General features: G+C 41.2%; 1 protein-coding gene across 2 annotated transcripts in view; it reads left to right on the top strand.

Moving 5' to 3' along the window:
- The window catches only part of BAIAP2L1 (BAR/IMD domain containing adaptor protein 2 like 1), a 149,787-nt gene that overhangs the window by 63,709 nt on the left and 61,488 nt on the right, over window positions 1-24,590 (top strand). For both annotated transcript variants that reach the window (XM_068244575.1, XM_068244576.1), the window contains exon 3: window positions 4,904-4,990. In XM_068244575.1, the coding sequence (XP_068100676.1) occupies window positions 4,904-4,990 (87 nt within the window). The remainder of the gene's footprint in view (window positions 1-4,903; window positions 4,991-24,590) is intronic.

Raw genomic sequence — 24,590 nt, 5'->3', positions numbered from 1 at the left:
TGCTTACCTCAAGAGGAATTTTTTCCAGCCACACAAATTTTGGATATCCTTTAAAAAAAGACTACATAGTTACTGACCTGCTCACAGGCATTTAAAGACTCCTCTCCCCACACAAACACACCTTCCCCAATGGAAAACCAGATATGAAGGAAGAAAAGATTTGTGTGGCATTGCTATACTGTATAAATGTATGCACTTCTGCCCTTTTTAAATACTTTAGTAGAGTTTTTTTTTTTTGTACTGACAGACTTTTACAAGCAAAAATCAGATGAGCAATTATGGGATCAAAATTTCAATTTGTAATGAAAACATTTTAAAGGGCAGGATGTCAAGTTAGCTGCACTAAAAACTGCACTGATCATTTCTGTAGCTGGAGGTGCACTTTAAAAGCTTTACAAAATGACACTATTGGCAAGTCACGTTTGTTTAGCGAGAAGGTATATGCCCTTATTGAGTTCACTTTTTCTCCTAAGTTTTCTTCTAGAAGATATAGTAATTTTTTATTTTGTTTAAAATAGTGTTTCAACACTGCTATTTAACAAAGCACCAAAAAGTAGGCGAATGAGTACTGCCAAAATGTTTCTAAGTATTCTATTGCTTGCTGATGGCTTAAAGGGCAATTTATTAATGAGATGTGAAGATCTCCCCTGCGAGAAAACTAAGGAGTAAAAAAGAATTTAATAAGGTCCATGGTGTTTGTAAAGCCCTAGTTCAGCCTCCCATTTCTTTAATGCAAACTGTTGTAAATTTGCAGTAATTAACCAAGCACGTCTGTACCTTTAGCTAATAAATATATTAAAAGTACCTGTGTCATCTGGGCAGCGGTATCCAGTAGCTTTTTGTTGCCAGAAGAGTGAGAGTTCTTACTCTAGAATAGATCAGATCAACTAACCCCACCCACCTCCTTTCACTGGACTATCAATGCCCTCTATTGCAACTACTTTTCCCCCCCCGCTCAATAGGCATGGTCAGTCAGATACTAATAATTCTGAGTTTATTATGCAAATTTAGGAAGATTGAAATGGTCCATTTGAATTTTACCTTAACAGGATTCGATTGGTCCTTTTTTTTGTTGTTGTTTTGTTTTTTAAAGCTGAATACATTTGCATATTACATTTGCTTAATGCTGTGGCCACACCACCACCTGATCTGGAGGATGGACATCTGTATCGGAGGGAGGCCAAGTAGTTGGGCCCACCCCTCCTCCGTGGTTGCAGGAACCCTATAATCAGGCACTTGGTTGTGGACTCAGGATTTCAGACCCACCCTTTTTGATGGTGTTCACAAAGCAGTGCAAAAACATTTTGAACAGATTTTTCAAAAACTCATTTGCAGTACTTCAATAGTTGTGTTAATGAGCAAAACAAATGCATTAAAACTCTAGAGCACTCAGTGTTCCCAAGCCTATGTGTGGAGTATAGGATGGATCTAAGTAAAGTTATTTTAAATAATTGAGACCTGGTGCTCCGCTGTAATGTAGCGGGGTGAAATTTGATGAGCTGTATCAAGTACCTGAGCAATTTAGATAGATTAAGTGTACTGAGCTGCCAGACAGCACTTTCTAAAATAACATTGTGCAGATTCTCACTTGCTGTCTGGGATCTTCTTCAGGGAGATTTGCTCCGGCTTCCTGGCTGTAAAGATTTGTGCTGTTTGCAATGAAATACACCTGATGGGTTGTCAGGGCTGTGATGATCCTGCCTCTCACTGAGTGTTCTGTGCTCAGCAGGGAACGTGCCAGAAGTCCTAGTAATATGTGACATTGGTTGGGACAGTCCTTAAAGGGAAACTCCTCTCATGTATACATTTGCCACAAGTATAGCTGGCATTTGCCTTAGCCTTTTTATAATTTCATATTGTGATTATTTTTTCATTTATATAGTGCCAACATCTTCCATAGTGCTGTACATAGTACAAAACATAGTGAGGAGCATAGATACAAGTTCAAACTCTGTACAACCAGGACATCCAGCGATTATAAACACTTACATGGTTAATGTGTGGTTTGAGACATCCCAAATTCATAATATGCAGAGACTGACACTTGAAGTGAACAGAGCACCCTTTTTTAGCACCCAGGGCATATCAATGGCACCTTAAAAATGCATGCCAACAATGCATCTCATAATTAAAAAAAAAAAAAAAAACCTTCCAATTACCTTTTCTTTTTACATTTAAAAGTTAGCAGAGGTTTTATTAGCCTACTTCAGCTGGCCTACCCGACCGCAGAAGTTTTAGGCAGCTAAGGACTAATGTAACTGTTTCATTGCACACATTAGCAAGAAGTACACAATACCTTTCATCAACAGAGGGGGTGGGTAATTAGGACAACTACTTCAAAGAGTTTATCCAGAGGCATCTGTGACTTCTGTAAATATGGACAGCTAGAAGGGGAGGGAGGAACATGGCAGCTCCTATAGCTATTAGAAACCAGGTGAAATTCTAGGGAAAAAAGGATGCTTAGTTCCCATTAAAGCTTAGTAGAGAAGGCAGCTTATCCGGCTGTGCTCGCAATGTGACTTGCAGTCAGTCAAGCATGAAAATACCATCCTGATGAACTGCTTTAAAGAGATTCCGTAACAAAAATTGCATCCTGTTTTTTATCATCCTACAAGTTCAAAAAGCTATTCTAATGTGTTCTAGACAACTGCAGCACTTTATACTATCACTGTCTCTGTAATAAATCAATGTATCTTACCCCTGTCAGACTTGTCGGCCTGTGTCTGGAAGGCTGCCAAGTTCTTCAGTGTTATGGTTCTGCTATGAACTCCCCCTTCCAGGCCCCTCTATGCACACTGCCTGTGTGTTATTTGGGATTAGAGCAGCTTCTCTCTTCTCTCTTATCTTTTACAAGCTGGATAAATCGTCCTCTGAGCTGGCTGGGCTTTCACATACTGAAGAATTACAGACAAGGGCAAAGCTGTTTGCAGGAAGAAACAAGCAGCCTGAAACTTCAGTGCATGAGAACAGGGGGAAAGAAACACACAAATGATCCCTTGAGATACAAAAGGAAGGCTGTATACAGCCTGCTTGTGTATGGATGTATTTTCTATGTGTGGACATACTGTACATCAACCTACTTCCTGTTTTGGTGGCCATTTTGTTTGTTTATAAACAAACTTTTTAAAACAGTTTTTAACCACTTTTAATGCGGCGGGGAGCGGCAAAATTGTGTCAGAGGGTAATAGATGTCCCCTAACGCACTGGTATGTTTACTTTTGTGCGATTTTAACAATACAGATTCCCTTTAAGTTATATTGCCAGCATATCTGTGTCCAGCCCTAAGATGCCTTCCATGCTTTGCTGTGCATGTTGGAAAGGAGAGCCAAAATAATGTAATACAGTCATATATACAAATTCCAAACTGTAGTAATGAGGTGAGCTCTTCTGAAAGGGGGCAAGAAATGGTCAATGAATTGCAATTTGCATGTAAAATGAAACTTGTCCAATCAATTAATCCAATTTCAGTCTCCAAATAAATTACAACCAAATGTAGATGAATGTGTTAAAAAATAGCATACACATTTGCCCCTAAACAAGACTCTAGTTCAGGTTTGCTTTTAAGAGGTGGATGAAGGCTTAGGGGGTCCGGGGGAGCTTTGTCTCGGAACAGAACTTTCGGAAACGTTGGTATTAAATTCACAATAAACCAATAATGGACGGTATTGGATATTGTTGAACTCTGATAATCTTATCTTGATCTGTATAGAGTTGAAACATTAAAAGATGAACATAGTGTTTCCTTGGTGGAATGTTATTCACCAATTATGTGTAATAGAATTAGAGTAACTAACTTGACACTTCATTTCCATGCAATTTAAAGTGCACCTGTCATGAGAGAACTATGGGACTTGCCATTGCTGATCATCTGAAAATGCTAATCCTGTGAGTTAAAATGCCTGAGCCTTTCACATGGTACAAGCATGCAGCCAAGGAGTGCCAGAACACCTGATCTGCATAATATTTCCAAGGGAGTGATTAGACAGTAGTTATTGCCAGATGATCAGCATTGCAGCCAGAAAGCAATCATTGTTGGAAGGTTGATTAACAGTGGCATATTTTTCTTCTGACAAGTGTGCTTTGATTTGTAAATGGTCTTGTTCATAAGCATAGAAAAGACGAGTGCTCCCTCAGTGTGGGATGTTAGGCGTTGACTCATCGATTTCATCAAGCGATTACACATAAGGACATAAACTCCCCCACAAAGTTTCCTTAAAAACATGGAGACTCAACACCACTGTCCCGGCTTATGAAAAGGTGTGGGATTTTGGGGGATATTAATGTAACTATGGCTGAGGTTCTAGATGGGATCTGTTTGTTCTGGTTACTTTTCCAATGGTGATTTAAATGTTACATGGTTTCATATGTCATTGGTACTAGTATGTGTGGTCATATTACTGCTATCCATCTGATGTTATTCATTGTAAAACCTTATTGAGGACTGTTTACACAGTTATCAATGGAAATGGTTCTGTTAACATTTCTGTAACCTCTGCTTCAATATGTACTCCTCAATAAAAAAATGTAATACCCCCCAAAAATGGAGAATTTTTCTTAGCGACCTACACCAGAAAGGAAATCTAGTTGATGGACCATTTTAAATATACCAAATGGTATCTAATGGAACAACTTCAGGGTACATTGGGGTGGTTGAAGATAGCATAATTGGACTGCTAGGAAATATCCTAGACAACCAGAGATGACGAGAGTGGGTTAGATGGGCTTTTTGTTATTGCCAATCATAAATGTCAAGATCTCTTGTTTATGGTTTATTACGAGATCTCCTGATTTAAGGGAAATAAGTTGTTGCACTGTTACCTAGAAAGTTGTGCACTGTTCGATGGAATGAAAATAGAATAAACTGTTTTTAATGTTTATCTTACTCCCTGCATCTTTCTTTCAGCAATGGTAATAGCCGGGAGAGCGTATTACGAAGGCTTGGCCAAGGTGGGAGAGATGACCACAGTATCACCGGTGTCGAAAGATTTAGGTATGTTGCGTTGAAAACATTCTTTACATTTGGAATCAACGGTAGATGAAAAGGGTGTACAGATTGGCAACTCTTTGTGGACATTACAGGAGAGTCCATGACTGCCTTCCTAAAGTGTTCACCTAGTGATTCTCCTGCTGGAGGTGTGGCTGGCAGCAAACATAGCAGTGCAAACATTGCAAGACTTTGTATTACCTATTGCATAGTTAGTTTGATTTGACTGTGAGAAGCAACATTTATCAAAAAGGAAATGTTCAGTTTAAGCTTATGTATACTAATGAGCCAAAGTTGAAAACCAGGTGAAGTGAATAATATTGATGATCTTGTTACAATGGGACTAAAAAAGGTGTAGTATACACAGATAGTCACGTACTTTCAAGTGACTCGAGATACAAAGTTTAGGAGATACAAAGTTTTCTTCTTGTACAAAATATACAACACTGCTTTTTGTTACATATTTTTGTTGTTAAATGTTACAGTATTGTATAAACTGTTATAACTTAAGGTGGCCACACACAATACAATAAAATGATCCGATTTTTCAGCAATTCGATAAATAAGATCGGATTTCCCGAAAAATTGAAAGCTTTTTTCATTCGAGCAAGAAATCCGATCGGATTTCCCATTTTTATTCGATAAAAGGTGATCGGGAGTGCTGGATTTTTCGGATCAATTTTTATGAAAATTGAATGGTGTGTGGTAGATTGTCAGTTTATTAATATATACACCAAAGCAGTTTTCTCAGTTTCCAATCATTTTATCATAATTGAGGAAAAATGTAACGTGTGTGTGGCACATTGGTCACATTTTTCAAATGTTTCAATCGCTTAGAAAAAATTATTGCAATTCTTGATTTGAACAGATATTTAAAAAAATTGTATGGTGTGTGTGTGGCCACCTTAATATAACATTGAAAACAACCAAAACCTACAGTTTATACTATATATCCAAATCCAGAGTTGTCCAAGAACATAGGACTCCACTTACAAACAAATTCAACTTCTCCGGGAACGGAACCTGTTTCTAAGTCGAGGCCGCCTGTATTGGACAGTAAGTGAACTACAAGCTACAAATAAGAATCTCTACAACTTTGACAAAGGCCACATTGTAATGGTTAATGACTGAATTGGGATATCTCTAAAATGGCAGGTCTTGTGAGGTGTTCCCTATGTACAGAGATTCATGTCTGCCAGAAGGGGTCCAAGGAGCGGGAAAGTGATGAAGCGGCAACTGGTCATGGTGTATCCAGATCCAAAGCAGGTCATTTAGACATGATTGGGCACATAAAAATGGTTGCCACCATAGACACCCATGCTAAAATGCTGAATTACTGACTGCATCCATAAATTTGGGTGACGGAGGTGAACAAGAAGATAGTGGCGGAGAAGTTCCGCTAAATTTTAGCAGAATTTTGCAGCAATGGTGCTAAGCATCATAGGAGATATATAATCCATTAGAGTCCTTCCATGATGTACCAGAGCTCTCTAGTGGGTAAAATAACATCAGGTAAATATCAGTCATTTACCATATTTACTAAATGTGTGCCAAGCTAGAGAAGAGCCTAGAACATTTTTGATTACCTTACTGGGAAATGTGTCACAACTTTCAGACAATGGCAACTGTTCATTCAATAGCAGATGGAGGCCCAGCTGGTAGACAACAGATTATGCTTTCTATTGTATGTATATAGCCAGGGGGACAGAACGCTCAGTCATGAACTTGTTGGTCACACCCCATGGCGTACAACAGTAGGAAAGGCATTGTACGGTTTGTGCTTGTTGCACATAAGGATATGTAGCATCACAGTAACAAACACACAGGAAGTTTTGAATCTTGATAATAGCGTTTCAATTATACTGACTCTACTGCTAGTAACAAAAACATAAAATCTTCCAATCCTCTGAAACGATGCTGTGTACACTAGTGTGATATGCGTCCTTTTTATGGAATGTTAACTGTAACATAAAAGATCATAAACGCTGTTTGGCTGGCTCAATTGCTCTGTATGTACTGCTTGGCTAAACTGGAACAATGTTGGCCAAAATGATCAGAATGATTGTTTCATTGGCAAAAGTGTACAATTTATAGGAGGCTTTAGGCTTCGTTTGCATTAATGGTTTCCATGGTGCTTAAAGCCCTGTACACACGCAGAGATGTGTCGCGTGGCGTCTGATCGGTATAGCTGTTTTTTTTTCTCCTCCCATTCTCACCATCCTAGTATGAGAAGTAACCACAGTGGAATGGGCTGTACACACATAAGGTCTAATCCAATTCACTTGTTCTTCCAAGCTTTCTCATAGGGGAATTTTCACATCATGTATAATAAAAGCCCTGTCCCTGCGTCCTTGTGTCCGTGCGTTGTGCCTTGTGCGGCACGCAGACGGCCTTTGGACAGCGAAGAGGGGAAGGGCATGCGCAGATTTGTGAACGCGGCCGAGGCATGCGTTGTAGGGACGGGGTGGCCTAGCAACCATTTTTCATCAGGCAGGCCTTTTAACTAGTCTTATCATAAAATGCCTTTTAAGCCACCAGCAAGCAAGAAAATAATTTTGACAGTAGTTTTCCACCTACTACTCTGTAATTTTTCAATTACAGGGTGCTGAAAAGATTACACAGGAAAAAAAAGTTGTTTTATAATTCAAACCACTTTAGTCCTTTCCTTCCTGGCTCATTTCCTTTGTATTAACATTTGAAAATAAGAAATATATAAGTTTAAAGAATGGGAATAAAGTTTAGAGTTAAACACATTTTTAAGTAGAAAAATACATGTAAAAAATGCATGCATTTACATAGATCTGTACATCAGTCCTGAATGAGGAATGACATTTGGGAGCTATGATTTGGGGGGTGAAGGTCTCCTGATAACACTTTGTCAACCTACTTTTTGGTACTTTTTCAATTGCAGAGTGCTGAAAAGTTATGTTGTCCACAGACTTGAAACTGGTGCAATCACACCAGTGGCTGCTGATGAATTGCCTGCCACCTGGGTACTTACGCTGGAGTTAGAGGCTGTATTTCTTGCATTGTTGCGGAAGTTTTTGCTCACAAATTGTTTTGACCAGTAAAACATTGTACGCACATTAGATGGTATACAGCTGGGGCGGATGGTCAGGGCTTCCTCTGCCGATTATCTAGTTGGTATAAAGGGGCACCACGATCCCCCTCTGTGTCAGCATGGTGGATCATCTCAGTTAAGTGCAGACTGAGGGCATAGCTCGCCATCTCTGTGACCCTTCATTGGCCCTTAACCCCCTCCATAGCAACATAATGTGTCACTAGAATTATAGGCTGCGACGCATCGCTACAGAACTCAGCTGCAAGTTCTGATCCTTGCGGGTGACAGCCTTTGTATGTGTGTAAGAGGTTCCAGATGGGTAAGCCACTCAGGACAAGTAAATTAACCTCAGCAGTGCATAATTCTTTAGGCTTGACCGACAATCTAAATGATGCCAAAGCTCCTACAAAAATATATTAAATATTTTCAATTTTTTTTTTTTTTTTTTTTTAGTGGTTTACTACATGTTGAGGTTTTCTTGAAACCTGATGCTAACAGTCTATGGGCTTGATCCAATTTACTCTTTCTTCTAAGTTTTCTCCTATGAGATAATTTCTCATGTGCTGTTTAAAATAACTTTATAGAGAACCAGAGGGGGGCAGATGAGACACAGAGGCATGTTCTCTGCCTCGTGACATGCCTCTGTGTCCCCGCACCGCCGCTTTATGCCCTTCACTGCTACGCTATACCCACTGACATTGGCGACAATATTTGTCGCTATCTCGGAGGGTAATAGGAGGAGAGGTATACCCTGCTCAAAATGCCCAGGGGCGTTACTGCAGGCTTTCCCCAGCTGCCATTGGGCAGCTATCTCTCCCTGGCTGCTCCCCCTGCTACTGTAGTGCCTCCCTGCACACTGGGAGAGAGAGATCCCTCTTCTTCCAGCGTCATGACCCCAGAGGTCACGAAAACAAAAGTGATTTATTGCTGGCCAACGAAACAGCGGAGAGCGCAAGGATGGTGGCTACCTGATCCGCCCAGCCCCCGGATCAGGTAGCATAGGATCTTTTTAATTATGAGTCAACCTCGGGCTCTCTATAAGGTATGCATGATTAGGGATGTGTTGAGGGCGTGATTATGGGTGTGACAGGGTTGTGGCTTAAGTGTCCCTCTTTCTTATCTCAAAAATTTGGGAGGTATGCCAAAACCACTGCTCATGACCACAGGAGAACTGACTGAAAACAGCAAGGAGATGTGTTTTCTGTGTGAACAGAGCCTTATACTTCCCTTTGCTACAGCAGTAGAACTCAAATGGGGCAATCAATAAGTCATCTGATCCTGTATATATGCAAGAAACTGAAATACCTGCTTTAGCTAAGACACCATCCTTTTTCTGCACAAATGTGCTTCGGCTGCTTCAGGTACCCCTCATTTCTAAATCTCCTGAAGGAACCTGAAGTGGATGAGTCAGCCACTTACCCACAGGGATTGCTTCACCTGTAGTCAAGCATAAAGCACTGGCTCTTACTAAACATGTGTATTAACTTCCTGCAATAGGAATTGAATTCTTTAATCGTGCAGAAGATGAGTTCACAGCTACAGAACCGGTATCTCTGGTGTCTTGTGCCAAGATATGTGATTGTATCCTGCCAGGACTGTAAATAACCCCTGTGATGCTAAACAATGCATGTCAATGGATGAAATATTGCAAATGCTTTGGATTGCTTCAGGGTGAGTTTGAAAAACATCCAGGTCTCATGCAGCAGGAAGGATAGGGGAGCTGTTTTATTACAACAAATCATTTTTGTTTTAAGAATAATGGATTAAAACGTCTGCCTTGTTGTTACTGATTTTTTTTATGATGTATTACAACAATTCTGTAAGATTCTACTCATGCCCTGTAATAAATTTACTCAAAAGGGGCACAGACCAAAATAAAAAGCTGCCATCGGATCTAGTTTGTGTAATGCATGCTAAGGCAGGCCATGGCAGTGAGCTCATGTCTAAATCCTCATACAAATGTCCATGGACTGATGTCTTCAGGGATCAGGACTCAAGCCCTTGGCGACAGTTTGAGTACTGTCATGCTCAGATGCGACCAGACTGTTTTTCTCCGGCAACACAGCTGCTGCGTGTCAAACGATGCACCTGGTGTTGCCAAACGGTACCATTTTGCTACAACTGCTGCGCTACAAGCAGTTCAGCCATCTGTGGAAAAGAGGCCTTCATCTCACAACCATGTGCTCAGGGTTGCTTGGGTGTCGGGATCACTTAAGATCTAACAAGCCAGATCATTAGGAGATGTCAGGCACCTGCTGTACGTGATTCATTCTAGATCCTTGGCTGAGGTGATCTTTATTGGCTGCCATGGGCCAAGTTTAATCTGCCATGTGTACTTGGCTATAGAGGAAAGAAATTGTTTTTGACAGGAGATGGCACACTCCTGAATGTAAAAGAGAATTCCTCTAACTTAGCCGATGCAAGCCATTGGAGAAGCGTTTGGCAACGGTTCCCATTGTTTGGTCTTCATCTGACGTACTGAGCCCCCTAGAGGGAAATGGAAGAGCAGGACATAGCTGATCCTCAGGATGAGAGGAGTGGATGGGATCAAGAGTTGCGTTTATGTATGCAAATGACAGGAAAAGTCGGTACTGTCTTTTAAAATCACTGTCCATTCATTTGCATGGACAGTGCTTAAATGATGAATGCCACGTGTACTAGCTTTATTCTACTCTGTGCATATGAAAGCATAAATCTGGGTCAGATACGAGGAGAAGCACCTACAGTAATAGGATTCAAAATTTTAGGGGCTGTGATGAAAACAATTTCTAATAATCGCACTGGAAAATTACTATTTTCTGTCATTGGGTTCAGCATTGAATAATTCTAATTGCCTAAACCTTTGCTGAACTACTTTCCTAGTTTCCCTTCATCCAGTGTACTTTAGCTGGAATTCTAAAAGCTTCATCGTACTTAATACAGCAATCAGGGGAAATGACAGTCAGTCAATGAGAACATAGTTCACGGGCCTGAGGAACCTCTGTCATTATGTACATGAGATCTGCACTCAGCAAGCAAACATCTGTAATGACAAGCCGTCCATGTACTGACACTGACCTGGCGTGTCACATGCATGAGAAGTCTGGTCATTATGGGAAGACCAGGAAAACAAGCTTAACCAGTTCACTTCATTCAAGGCAGTATCCTGCTACCCTTGTAAAAAGGTCTTTATGTTAATCCTTCAAATAGACCCAGAGAATAACTTCTATATTGACCAGCAGGGAATGAATGGTAGGATGGTGAAAGGAATATAAATAGCATAAAGCATTCTGTGAAGTTCTTGTGCTCAGTAATGAGTAGCTAGGGAATAAGTGCTGGAGGTTCATATGGACCATAGGCTAAACTGCTTCTCCACTGTAATTACTGGATGAGTTTCCTTATTTTCTCTATAGAAGAAGGTAGTATTTTTCTTTACATCTAATCTTGACTCCTTCTCATCTGCTCTGTGAACTTCTGGCCTTCCTGATCTGACTTGGACATGAGCCATTTAGCCTTTAGACAACTGGATATTATGAGTTTATTTGGTTTGCGAGTGGAATTTGCACGTGGCAAAATATACATCTTTACACACACTTCTAGATCATCTTCCCATTAAGTCTAATAGTAGCATGGAGTAAAGGTATCCATACATCTAGCGATTTGGCGGCCGATCGACCATCCAAATCGGATGAAAATCAGTGCAGTCAAGTGCATGCCCAATTGTCGATGCAAGTGATTTCCGACCATGTAGATCAGACATGCTGCAAGATGTCTGGTCGATTGGGTGAGGGGCGGTAACAGCACCTATACTGGTTCCCCGAGGAGCTTGGAAGTATAAATAATAAAGAGATTTTGGGGCAACGGATCCCCAAGCGATTTCATGTTAAAAACAATTGCCTGCGGAGTATGGGCAACCGACCAATCTCTCTCTAATCACATTCAATCAGAGAGAGATTTGTCTCTTGGTTAGATCTGCCTATCATCACTAGATGTATGGCCACCTTTACATTCGTATTAGTGCAGGTTGAGCAGCTGCAGTTTGGAAGTATAAATCTGAGATTTTGGGGAGTCCTTTTAAAATTTAGTTTAGATTTTGTTTCAAGCTTTTATTAATTTGCCCATAGCTTGTCTCCCTCCGTGCTGCTCACCAAAGACCTGTACTTACGTATTAGATCTTTACCTTCTGATCATTTGTTCTGGTGATTGCACCTTCACATGCTTGAATCGCCCTCCATGTATTTTGCAGTTTCTGTAATTCACATCTGATTAAGCAACTTAAGAAAACATTAAAATCCATCTCTACGGCTTATGTAATGGCTGAGCAGATGCGAATTGGAAGCAAAACAAGCTCTGATCCCAACACTAAAAATGGAGCTTTCCGTCAGCCGTGATGACACATTGGTGGCAGAGATTAAGCATAGTTCTACTGACTTCCAGGGATTTTTATTGCTGAACTCTGACTGCATTTAACCTAGTTATTTATTAATAAAAAACATAATTACACATTTTGTTTTCAAACAAGTCTGGTATAGGTGCTGGAGTCTGTTCATCAACCTCCTGTGCTCCCCTGCACAGTAGGACATTGTGAGGATGTGATGTAGCAGTTTGGTTCCCGTTACGGGAGTCAGCTCTGCCTCAGGAAGGCTGTATTGTGCTACACTGGGAGTTCGGTTAATTTAGAAGAGATCTCATTGTTGTGCTGTTCTTGACTGTGCAGAATTGGGCATATTATTATTGATTTAGAAAGTGACAACATATTCCATGGTACTGTACAGATTAAGAGATAAGCATTAGGTACATAAACATAATAATAGACAATGGTATACACAAAATATACAGTAGACATTGGTACATAATACAGAATTGGTAGACCTAGTAATTACAGCGACAAATGCAACATATTATATAAATGTATAGCAAATTCCAAGACACAAAAAGATAAGAGAGTAGATGTGTACAGATTTGGAGACAATCATTAGCAGAATGTTTATTCATTATCGTTTCTAAATCTCACCAACGATCTACACATCAGTAATCCACTTTTGTATCAGCCTAAAGCTCTGTATATATGTGGTTGATTGACAATGGAACAACATCTGACAGAAACATGGCACATTTGGGGCCTGATTCACAAAGCGGTGCAAAGTGTTTGCACGCCAGTGAAAAGCCCTTTATCACGCCTAAACTCAGTTTAGGCATGATAAGAAGAAACTCGCGCGAATTTTCCGTGCAGTGCGCGCAATGCGCCCATTAAACCCTATGGGCGCTGCGCGCGGAGTTGCACGATTGCGCGCGCAATACTTTGCACGCGGGACTTTGCGTGCGATAAAGAGCACAAATCGGTGCTAACTCAGCGGTGCAAAGCTTATCATGCCTAAAGTCTTTTAGGCGTGATAACTGAGTTATCACCGCTTTGTGAATCAGGCCCTTGATGTCAACAAAGTGCAACAAAGTTATACTTATGGCATTGTTAAAGTGAACCCGGGGTGAAAGGTGTATGGAGGCTGCCATATTTATTCCCTTGTAAGCAACACCAGTTGCCTGACTATCCTGCTGATCCTCTGCCTCGAATACTTTCAGCCATAGACGCTGAACAAGCATATGCAGATCAGATGTTTCTGACAACAGAACTGATATGATTAACTGCATGCTTTTCTGGTGTACTTCAGACACTACTGCAGCCAAATAGATCAGCAGGGCTGCCAGGCAACTAGTATTGTTCAAAAAAGAAAACAAATATGGCAGCCTCCATATCACTCTCATCTTGGATTCACTTTAAATAGCTGAGGAACCAGAACTTCATAGGTCATCACACATCAATGTTTGAGTGCACAATCCTCGATCCTCTTCCAATATACTGTATTCCCTACTAATTAATACCGTTTCTCCAAAACGGAACCTCCAGATTATAATGGTCTACATGGGCAATAATCGTGGTTTGTCTGCGACTTTTCACATTCATATGCCTCTTTTTTTTTTCCTAATGATATTCAGGAGACGAGTTGTTCCTTGTTCATTTCAAACAGCGGTCTAGTGTTTGTACGGAGCTTAGAATTTGTAGGGCAGGAAGGTGAGTCGGCAGGTGCTGCATGGATAGACGTCAGATATTTTTGCATGTATAAGATAGCTTACATACGTGTATCTCAGTTGTTTGTTTTAGGTATTTGTATGAAGGTCATTTCTAAAGCAGACCGTGTATAGAAAACAAATTATTATGGGTGTCTGGTTTAGATCGCCTGATTTGCACAAATCCTCTTGGCTTCACAAACCGTTGTTGTACTAAGTAAACAGCGAAACAGCACTAGATATTCTACAAATGACAGAAAATGCTGACCATTCCCTGCTTATCTCTAGGGATTGTTAGTTGCTCATATTTGTTGTTGCAAGTTTTGTGCAACTTTATTCAGCATGGAAATGGACCAACACCATGGGTAGGCATATAAAGTAAAGCAAACCATGCATTACCAGATGTATGGTTTATAGAAAAAGTTGCTATGTACTTTAACCCTTAGACTGCCGCCGGCCGATGTCTATAGGTGTTTTGTGTTTTTGCATTCATACGCCACGGACGTCTAAGGGCAAAACACTTTTACCTGCTGCGGACGTCTCTAGGCCATTTTGTGTCCCCATATTCCTGTGCTGTGGACATCTAAAGGGCATTTAGTATGACATTTTGGTTCAGTGCCAACCTTCTACTTTACTTGAAATATGCAAATAATTCGAAGTTGCTGCAGAATTATTTAAATGTTACAGAATAAATGTTAAATGTATGGCTGCACTAACTCACTTTTTGTTAAAAAAATAAAAGAAAAATAGCTGGCAGTCTGAGTTAATTCTTAAATATAACCTCTTCTGATCCCTGGCCTGTACTGCTGTAAATGCCTGGAACACAGGCACTTTGTCACCATCATTTGTTGCAGTGCCCATATTCCAAGTCCAGGATAAAGCCACTGAGCTGTCATGTGCCTGCTAATTTTAAGTGTCATTAAAGTGTACCCAAGGTGACATGATGAGAAACATGTGTATTTATAGTGCAAAACATATTAACCAGACCGTTTTTTCTTTTGCTACCTGAAAGAGTTAATTTTCAGGCATGCAAGTGATAGCTTCTGTCTTGTTTGTACCTCCTCAGGAATATAGGAAACCTCACTGATAAGCAAATTACAGCCATAAAAGTTTTCCTGGCAGAATACAACTTCTGAGGGCAGGGGATAGATGAAATATATAAACTAAAGGGCAATATTTAATGTATTTCAACTCTGGGACTCTTACTAGACTGTCATTAAAGCATCCAATCTACATAAATGTTTAAATATAAAATGAAACCATAGGAAATTTAAATAACTCAATTTTAGGAGTAGGAGGACAGATCAAATTGTTTCTCTCATACGTTTATTTTCATCTCAGGTTAACTTTATGGTACTGTACTTGCCAACTTTGGGGTTACGTTTATGTCTGGAATTGGTTTTTAATTCCCAGTTTTCGGAAGTATTTTTTGTTTGATTCAGACGAATACAATCTTGGATACTTGGGCCTTGTTATACTTCCAATAAATCAGGACCAATGGAATAGTACATAATACCTCGCCTTTGATGATTTTTATTATATGTAAGCCTTTTTCCAGAATCTTGATTTGTCAGGATCCAAGCACGTTTTTCCACCCTATAAGCAAGAACAGTGATAACTTCTACTTAATCTGTCCTCATGGCTACTTGTGCGTGAAAACACCATTTCATTTAGTTGCACTCTAAAAATCTCTGCTCAGCAAGGATGAAGGACAACCTTGAAGGTAGACTGCTTATAATGTTCATTTTCATTGGTTGCTACTTCATTTCCAGGCTTGTTTTTCTGTCTCTAGTAATAGTTCCCTGATTCTTTTCAATTATTTTCAGATTACTGGGAATTGCAGTGCTGCTAATGACTTTTATTATTAAATGTTGACTTGTGGTGCAAAGCACAGTAACAATAAAGGTTCTAATAAGCATGCCCTGAGCTGCATTTACTCATAAATGAGACCAGCGTTGCTATTGTGAGGTAGCTGCAGGAGTGAGTTGTCCTGGTGATAGGAATGGAAGAGGTGAGGAAAGGCTGTGGCCTCCTTGCTCTCAGGGCTCCTGTTTTGGAAGTGGAACTTCAGGAGGTTAGGCTAGCTTAATGGATTCCTGACCTAAGGCAAAGCGATCTAAGGTAAACACAGAGGTGTGGTGATGCTGGGCCCACATACCTCAGTGCGTTGTCCGTTCTCCGTGTCCTTACCACCCCGTCCCTGATACCTCTCTTTGAAAAATGTCACTTTTGGGTAAAATCAAATGTTCAAACAGGAAGAGGAGAGGCTTGCCACAATGCTCTGTCCTATCACTATCCCTTTCCCACCCCTTCTCTTCCCCACCCCATTTACTCTCCTTATGGGGAGTAACAACTTCCTTGTTAAGGGGAAGAAAGTGACCTTAACTGACACAAAAACACAAGGAAATTGAGAGCCCACAATAGTGTAGTATATTGAGATCAGATTAGGTGGGGCACAATTGATGTAAAATGGTGCTCACAAGAGATGAGCTTAGTGTAGCTTAGGAGCTCTTGTTCCCAGTGCGAGTTTTAAATTGCCCCCCCAAGCGCGCTATACATTATGATTGAGGTGTAAGCTGGGGAGGAGAAGAGTCTATTAACTGTTACAACTAATCACAACATATACAGAGGTGATCATTACCAGGTTAGCAGCAATAAAGGGCTAATAAATTAGTTGGTCTAGGGGCCCGTGTGATCGCTACCTCTGCATCTCCTATTGCAATGCCACTGCCCACAAGGGAGGATTACTGCTAAGGCAACCACTGTAAAGGCAGGTGGGGAGATCAGTCTCGACTCCACTTGCGTTTAAAAGGTGCTCTCTATAGGTCAGAAGATAAGGGGATACCACCCCTCCACCAATGGTGGACAAACTTGCAAATAGTTGAACAAAACAGAGGAGCCAGGAAAAATAAAATACACTAAAAAAAACACTTGAAAAATGGGAGGTAGTGGTGGACTTGACTTGTTTGTTTCAGGCAAAAAACATTCTTGTATACTCCACAATCCAATGTGACGCGTTTTGCAGATATTTAACCCACTTTTTCAGGCAGTTAACAGGAGTAACTAGGAGGATTAAAACAATAGGCTAAGAGTGATATGTTTTTAAAGATTTTCTCCATGCCATTATCTTATGCTAGGTGCACAATACAATTTTCTGTTAAATTTACCTGCCAGATCGTTTTTTTCCAACATGTCCGATCTCAATTTTGATCGATTTTTCGATCGATTTCCATAGAAGTGAACGGAAATCGATGGGAAAATCGATTGGAATTAAGATCAAACATGTTAGAAAAAATAGATCTATCAGGTAAATCTAACAGAAAATTGTATCATGTATACCTAGCATTGAATTAAATAGCACACGGACTTGAGGATGGATCTGGCAGGCAGGATCTGACTAATCTTTAGTCTGCCCTTTGCAATGTACTGTGGTGAAGCTGGTGGGTAGAGCTGCAGGAGGCCTTTGGCTACAGGGGAATATGGAAGGGCTAGCAGTAAAGGAGCAAGCGGATCCTGCTGCATGGGGAATACCTATAATAATCAGCTCAGCCACTTGCTATTTCCTGAGTAAGGTTAAGCGCAGAGAACATGGGGAGACCAGTACAGACATTAGATTTGCCTGAAAGGATAACCTACTATCATTTCAAATCAGAGTCCTTCCATATAAGCCCTTAGCATGATAACTAGAAGCTTTAGCGCTCTTTCACACTAGGAGCTGATCCGTACATTTTGATGGATCGCTCCTAGGATGCGGTTAGAAAGGTGACATGAAACTCTATTTCATTGGACGCTGGGCGGATAGAGAAAAGGAGCGGGAGAACATCGGGAGCCCGATCTGGTGTATTATCTTACGTATGAAGGATAATTGTGTAAGATCATATATCTACTCACAAAGCCGGGTTACACAAGAGGCAACCAATCTAAATTGCATGTAGTAGGGAAGTACCGTTCCCACTCTGCCTTGTATTGTCGCTTAGGTGGTCGCAGCACCCCAGAGAAAATACCACCTGCCTAGGTGGTGACCCCTGATCAGAGGTAAGATAAACGAGGAGGTAGGAGGCGCCCTTGGGGTACTCGAATATTGGTTAGTATACCAATTAAAGATGGATTAGTGGTAAATTCCGTTAGTGAGACATGGATGTACACATAAAACACAAGGTGAGGAAAGATCCTACCTTAGAGTAGTCACTCAGGTTATTGCAAAAAATATACTTTAATGGGGCACTTTTAAAATGACAACGCATTTTGCGGTTCAAACTGCTTCATCAGGTCGAGTACTGTGCCAGTAAAGAAGAGTCCCCAGATTTAGGTGCCTAAATCTGGGGACTCTTCCTTACTGGAACAGTACTCGACCTGATGAATCGGTTTAAACCACGAAACGCGTTGTCATTTTAAAAGTGCCCCATTAAAGTATCTTTTTTGCAATAACCTGAGTGACTAGAATAAAGACCTAATGCCAGTTTTAATGCATGTAAGCTCTCCCTTTAAAGTGAACCTGAACTCTTGCACAGGACAAGAGGAAAACAAGAAAGGCACCCAGTATGTTTTTAGACAGTTTAGCCTGTCCATTTCCCGCTCACATGTGACTAATCAGAAGTTGTATTTTCATCTCTCAGCTCTGTCAGCTCAGGAATCTTGTCTGCTTTTAGAATCAGAATCCTACCAAGAATCATTCTGCTCCATTTAAGTATCTTCTTCATGCCGGAAGAAGATACTTAAAGATTTGAAAGCTTGCAAAGAAATCTTGTACAGTTAGTCTTTAAAGGTATCACCTAAACAACTTTTGTTATGTCTTCGGATTATCAGCTGTAACAAATTTTTCTTTAAAGGTTATTATGCTGTTGCTTATGGAAGTTCTGAGTTCAGGTCTGCTTTAAGACTCCCTTTAAGACATGCACAAGAGTGCCTTGAAAAAAAATGATCAAGACCTGAAAGGTGTAATGGAGGAGGACAGCATGAGAATGATTGCAATAATGCATATGCTATAAAGCATAGTGAATACATAGGTGTCCCACAGTTAACTTTCCAGGCTCTGCCACAGGGTGTGATTGTGTGCTTTGTGTCCATAGCTACCAAACAACAAGATACCGTCAGGCAATTAAAGTCACTCTGAATCAGAGCAGATTATAGCCCAGACTGTTCTTTACTCTTTACATTTCCAGTCTTTTATCACGAGATGGCTGAAATGGCCATTTGTTTGTGTAGCTCTTGTCTCTAGTAAAATAGGGAACAAATGTTTAGTACAGCAATAGCTGAAACATGACATGTGTTGTGTGTATGCCTGTGTACATTTCAGTGTGGATATGAATATTCCTTTATTTGTTTGTATGTGCAATTTTTCCAGTGGGATTCAGAGTCCTGCAGTTCTGTTGTATCTGTGTTTTTGTTTGTGTTTTATTACAATTTGGGGAACAGGTGTGCAGGCCTCAACTGCTCTAAAGCAAGCCTATCAAAGACCTGAGCAATGGAAACTAGGCATAAGATGTAAAGACACCCTTTCAGAGGTAGAGGCCTAAGGCCCGTTTTTTTTTCGGATCGGAATCTGAACGTATACTGTACATATGGAATGGATGTGAATGGATCCAATGTTAACCTATGGATCCATTCACATGTGTCCGTTGGTATGGATACGTTCCGTACGTTCCGATCCCCGGGCCTAAAAATTGCTGCAGGCCCTAATTTTCCAGACCGTTCTGCTTAGCGGAACGGATCCGGACAAAAATGCAGCAGCAGCATTGGGGCAATGGGAAACGGAACGTTTCTTCACACTAGTGAAGAAATGGACCGTTCCGTTCCACGGGGGATGGGGGCATGTGCCAACACTAATCTAGCGACGGGAGGGTGAGGGGAAGTTGCAGCAGCCAGGCGGGTGGACTAGGGAGGGTTTATACATACCTAATCTTCCGTAGCAGCCGGCGGTGGAGGCTTCCATCTCACGTGACATGACGCGTCATGTGACTAGTCACATGACACTCTGTGTAGTCACAGCGGAAGAAGAGGAAGCCTCTACCACCGGCTGCTACGGAAGATTAGGTATGTATTTGCTGAGTGAAAACGGATCCGATCAATCATTGATCAGATCCGTTTTCATATGTGAACCAGGCCATGGACTAAGCCATCCTGATCTGGTGAAGCGGATACCGGATCCGCTCACTGGATCCTTTTGGCTCAGAACCCTAATGTGAACCGGGCCTAATTTTTTATTGCATGCAAATTACTTGGAATAGGACCAGTCAGGTTAACTTTTTGTCAATTTTTTTTATTGGTCTAATTCCAAACTGCACTCAATTTTCATGGCATTTGCATGGAAGGTGAATTATGCATCTGATTAACTATCTCTACTCAGAGATTCCCTCTATTGATAACTGTATATCGTGATGATGATGAGGACAAGATCTTATTACAGTAAAAGCTGAACATTTTGGTAGCCATACATCTAGTGATGCATGGGCAGATTTGATGAAGAGACAAATCTCTCTCATCGAATCTGATAAGAGAGAGATCTGTCAGCTGCCCATTGACCACAGACCAATTCCCAATCAATTTCAGCATGAAATCTCTCTGGAATCGGCCTTGTGCGCTGCATACATCCGCCTCGCCGCTGTACCCCCTAATGTAAATGTCCCCCCTGTGCCCAGTGTAAAGTGTATACATTACCACTTCATGGCCTCCGCTTGTCCCCCCCGCTGGCTTCAGGGATTCCTTTACTGCATGCACGGACGCCCAACGTGGTTTCCTAGTAAGGGTCACGCATGTGACGTCACATGCACTCTTACTAGGAAACGATGTGGGGCGTGCGTGTATGGAAAGGGGAATGTGCCTGGAGCAGCGCAGGGACAAGCGCAGGCTGCAGATAGGTAATGTATACACTTTACACGGGGCACAGTTACATTAGGGGGGTCAGCACCGGGGGTTTCATCGCGATTGTTGATCGTCTGGAAATGTCATGCCGTGATGCACCAGATCGAGCACCCCAATTTCGGGACGAAAAGTAGTCGCATTCTCAATCGCGCACGCTGCAACATCTTGCAGCGCGCGCGATTGAGAATGTGACTACTTTTTGTCCCGAAATTGGTCGCATTATAATCGAATTGGATGGCCGATCGTCTGCCAAGTCACCTGATGTATGGCCACGTTTACTGTGGCATTGTTTAACTTTGGAACTGCTACTGATTATTTTGACATGCAGTTTTCTTTGGAGGTAAACTGTGATTAGACATATTTTTCATTATATAGTTAATGTCTTCCTTGGTTTAGTAAAAGGTTTTTATACTGCGTTCTGAATGTCTCACAACAAGGACTTACAAAGCAGGTATGTTCTTGTGGTAAATTTGATTGATTGCAACATTTACACCTGGAACACATATATAGATATAGATCTGCTTACAGCACAATGACTCTGTTCAAAATATTGCACACATGTCATGCTCAGCAGTGAGAAATGAGACTTCAGTACACTCTTTTGTATAAAAAAAAAATGCTCTGTTAGTTCCGTGAGTGAGACATTTGACGGTTGCCATGCAGTATAACATATTGCTTGGGGTGTGGAACTGGAAATACTTTCATAAAAACAACCTCAGGTATGAGTATTTAGCTGTATTTGTAAAAGCTTTGCCTCAAAGAATAATTGCAGCTAAAAAAAAATTAATACATATAGCTTTCAATGTGTCTAGGCTGAAATGAAATAACCTATAATGAAATGCAGTTCTATTCTGAAAACTTCTTTATAGAATTTTATACTGTTGTCTCTGACACTTAAGGTAATATGCTAGGTACACACCATACAATGTTCTGGCAGATTTACCTGCCAGATCAATTATTTCCAGCATGTCCAATCTGAATTTAGATCAATTTACCAATCGATTTTTTTTTTGATTGAATTACAATCACGTCGATGGAAATCGATTGGGAAAATGATCGGAAAATCGATCAAAATTCAGTTTGGACATGTTGGAAATAATCAATCTGGCCAGTAAATCTTCCAGGAAATTGTATGGTGTGTACCTAGCATTCGAGGCAGAGGATCACTAGAACAGCCACTCAATTTAAGAAAATAAATATCGCACCCTCCTTATCCCATCACTTCATTTGACATGCCAGGATGAACTCCGCTGAGAATATAGTGTGTTTACGAGTCAGCTGACACAAATGGATGCCACGCAAGACAAGGAGTTGCTTGTCCTGCCATTTGACGCTCCTATTTCAGCTGTATACACAAACTTAAAAAAATCTGTCCAGTTTTTTTAGGATAAAAATCAGCTTCATAAAAGTTGACAAATTTGCACTCCAACTTGTGCAAGGCACAGGAAAAGCGATGTGCAAACAATCTTGGAAAGTTAACCCTAACACACTTAAAAAGGTACCTGAGACGTGGCAGAGAAAAAATATATACATACCTTAGGCTTCCTCCAGCCCCCTCCAGGCCAATCCCTTCCATAATGTCGTCCTGCACTGCCACAATCTTCTGCAATTCGTCCTGGAAAGTCCTCCAGTCGGCGCAGGCTTGCCGCATGCGCTCCCCTGTCATGCTTCCTTTTGCCAGGAGCGTTCTGCGCAGTAAGCCCCAGACCGGAGGACTTTCGGTTGGGGTTGCAAGAGGACGAGGGGTGGGGTGGGGGGGGGGTCGATCAGCCTGGAGGAAACCCCAGATAGGTTTATTTTTCTCTTCCGCCTGTCTCAGGTTGTCATTAAGTGAAAGGTCCAGCTTTCTCCTACTGAGCACCAATATGATTGTTGTACATCACATATAACGTGTGTTACTGGGTGAAGGGTACATGAGCTGACATGTGAGGTGATGAGATAAACGTGTATGTTCAATACAATTCCTGCATAGAACTATGCTGTGTTCCTCTTTTCTTTATTCTCACTGTAAGAGTTAAGAATTCAGGTATGCAACTGACAGTTTAATCAGATTATAGTAAAACTTACTGATGATTTGCTACAAGCCATAAAACTTTTGACTAGCAAAGAACAACTTCCGAGTGCAGTCAGTAGGGCATAGATTTTGTCTCTCTAAAGCTACATACCCACCCAAAAAATTTTCGTGGTTGACTTTTCATGACGAACGATCTTTCGCGAAATCACACAATATTGTTAAACAAAAGTTTGTTAAAGGATGCTTAACGACGGCCGATTGCGTGCGATAATTGTTCTTTTTACACGAGCGCCACAATGGATCCAGTCGCGTGCAGTCGGAACGATCACCATTGACCTCCGTGCTAATTAAGACAATCGTCCAATGACTCATCTGCACCTGTCTGTACTAACATTCGTGATCGCAGAAGATGGATCGGGGAACAGTGTTTATCTCCCAGATCCATTTTCCACTTACTTAACTTGGCTTAACACTAAGGGCCGTTTCCACTTGTACGATGCGAATTAGTCGCGGAAAACGCAAAACGAATTTGCACGCGTATGCAAATTTTACTGCGAATTTTACCACGAATTCGCAGGCATTTTCACATATGTTAGTAAGTATGCGAATTTAACCATGTCAGTGCCTGTGTGTTTTTACATTGATTTTATGCGAATTCGCGGTACAATTCGCGAATTTCCTATTAAATACATTGTATGCGATACGCATAGCGGTATGCAAATTCTGGGGGTCTACTGTGCAGATTTTTTCTGCACAGAAATCATGACAAGTGGAAACCGGCCCATCCACTTGTATTGTCTATGCGAATCTGCATGCAGGAAACGCATGCAGATTCACTCTAGTGGAAACGGGCCCTTAGGCTGGGAGATTTTATTTTAATCGCATGCATTTGGCCGCCTAATGGAATAGACAAGTGTGATCCCAGCCTAAATCACTGAGTCATCCAGCTGAAACAATAAAAACATTAAATCTACTTTTTCATCTTTTAAAGTGTACCCGTGGTGGATTTATTTGTGTGAAATGGGACACAGAGGCATATTCCCTACTAAAAGACATGCCTCTGTGTCCCCACCAGTGTTGCCAACTCATCCCTTTAAATACGGACGCTTATGAATTATACATGTCTTGTGGCTAGTTAGAAACATTGTAGGAACTGATTATCTGTGAGAACCTGTATAACTTAGATGTGTCAGTATTTAAAGGGATGAGTTGGCAACCCTGGTCCCCACTCTAAGCCCCCTAAGCCACGCTGCCCCCCTCCCCCCGAATCTAGCGACAAGCAGCTTGTCGTCAACTTAAGAGGAGAGGCTATTCTGTAAAACACCTTCTTGCATTAAGAATGCTTCTTCCCTGTTCCTCCCTGGCTCTTCACTGCATTCTCCATGTCTCTATACCTCCTCTCCCCCACCCCATGCCCTCTTCTGTATGCTCTGTGCTCTTGGATGGGAGCACAGAGCTGTGTATGCAGCGCAGCACAATAGAATAAAGCGGCCGGGCACCTCCAGTAAAAACGCCAATTTATTAGGATTCCATTAAAAATACATACAGCACAGACAGGCACAGCTGCATGGAGAGAGCACAAGCATGTACAAAGGTCTGTGTATGCAGCACCATGACCCTGGGGT

The sequence above is a fragment of the Hyperolius riggenbachi genome, chromosome 7, assembly GCF_040937935.1.
Source record: "Hyperolius riggenbachi isolate aHypRig1 chromosome 7, aHypRig1.pri, whole genome shotgun sequence".
NCBI classification, from domain to species: Eukaryota; Metazoa; Chordata; class Amphibia; order Anura; family Hyperoliidae; genus Hyperolius; species Hyperolius riggenbachi.
This window is presented reverse-complemented; position numbering and strand designations above follow the sequence as displayed.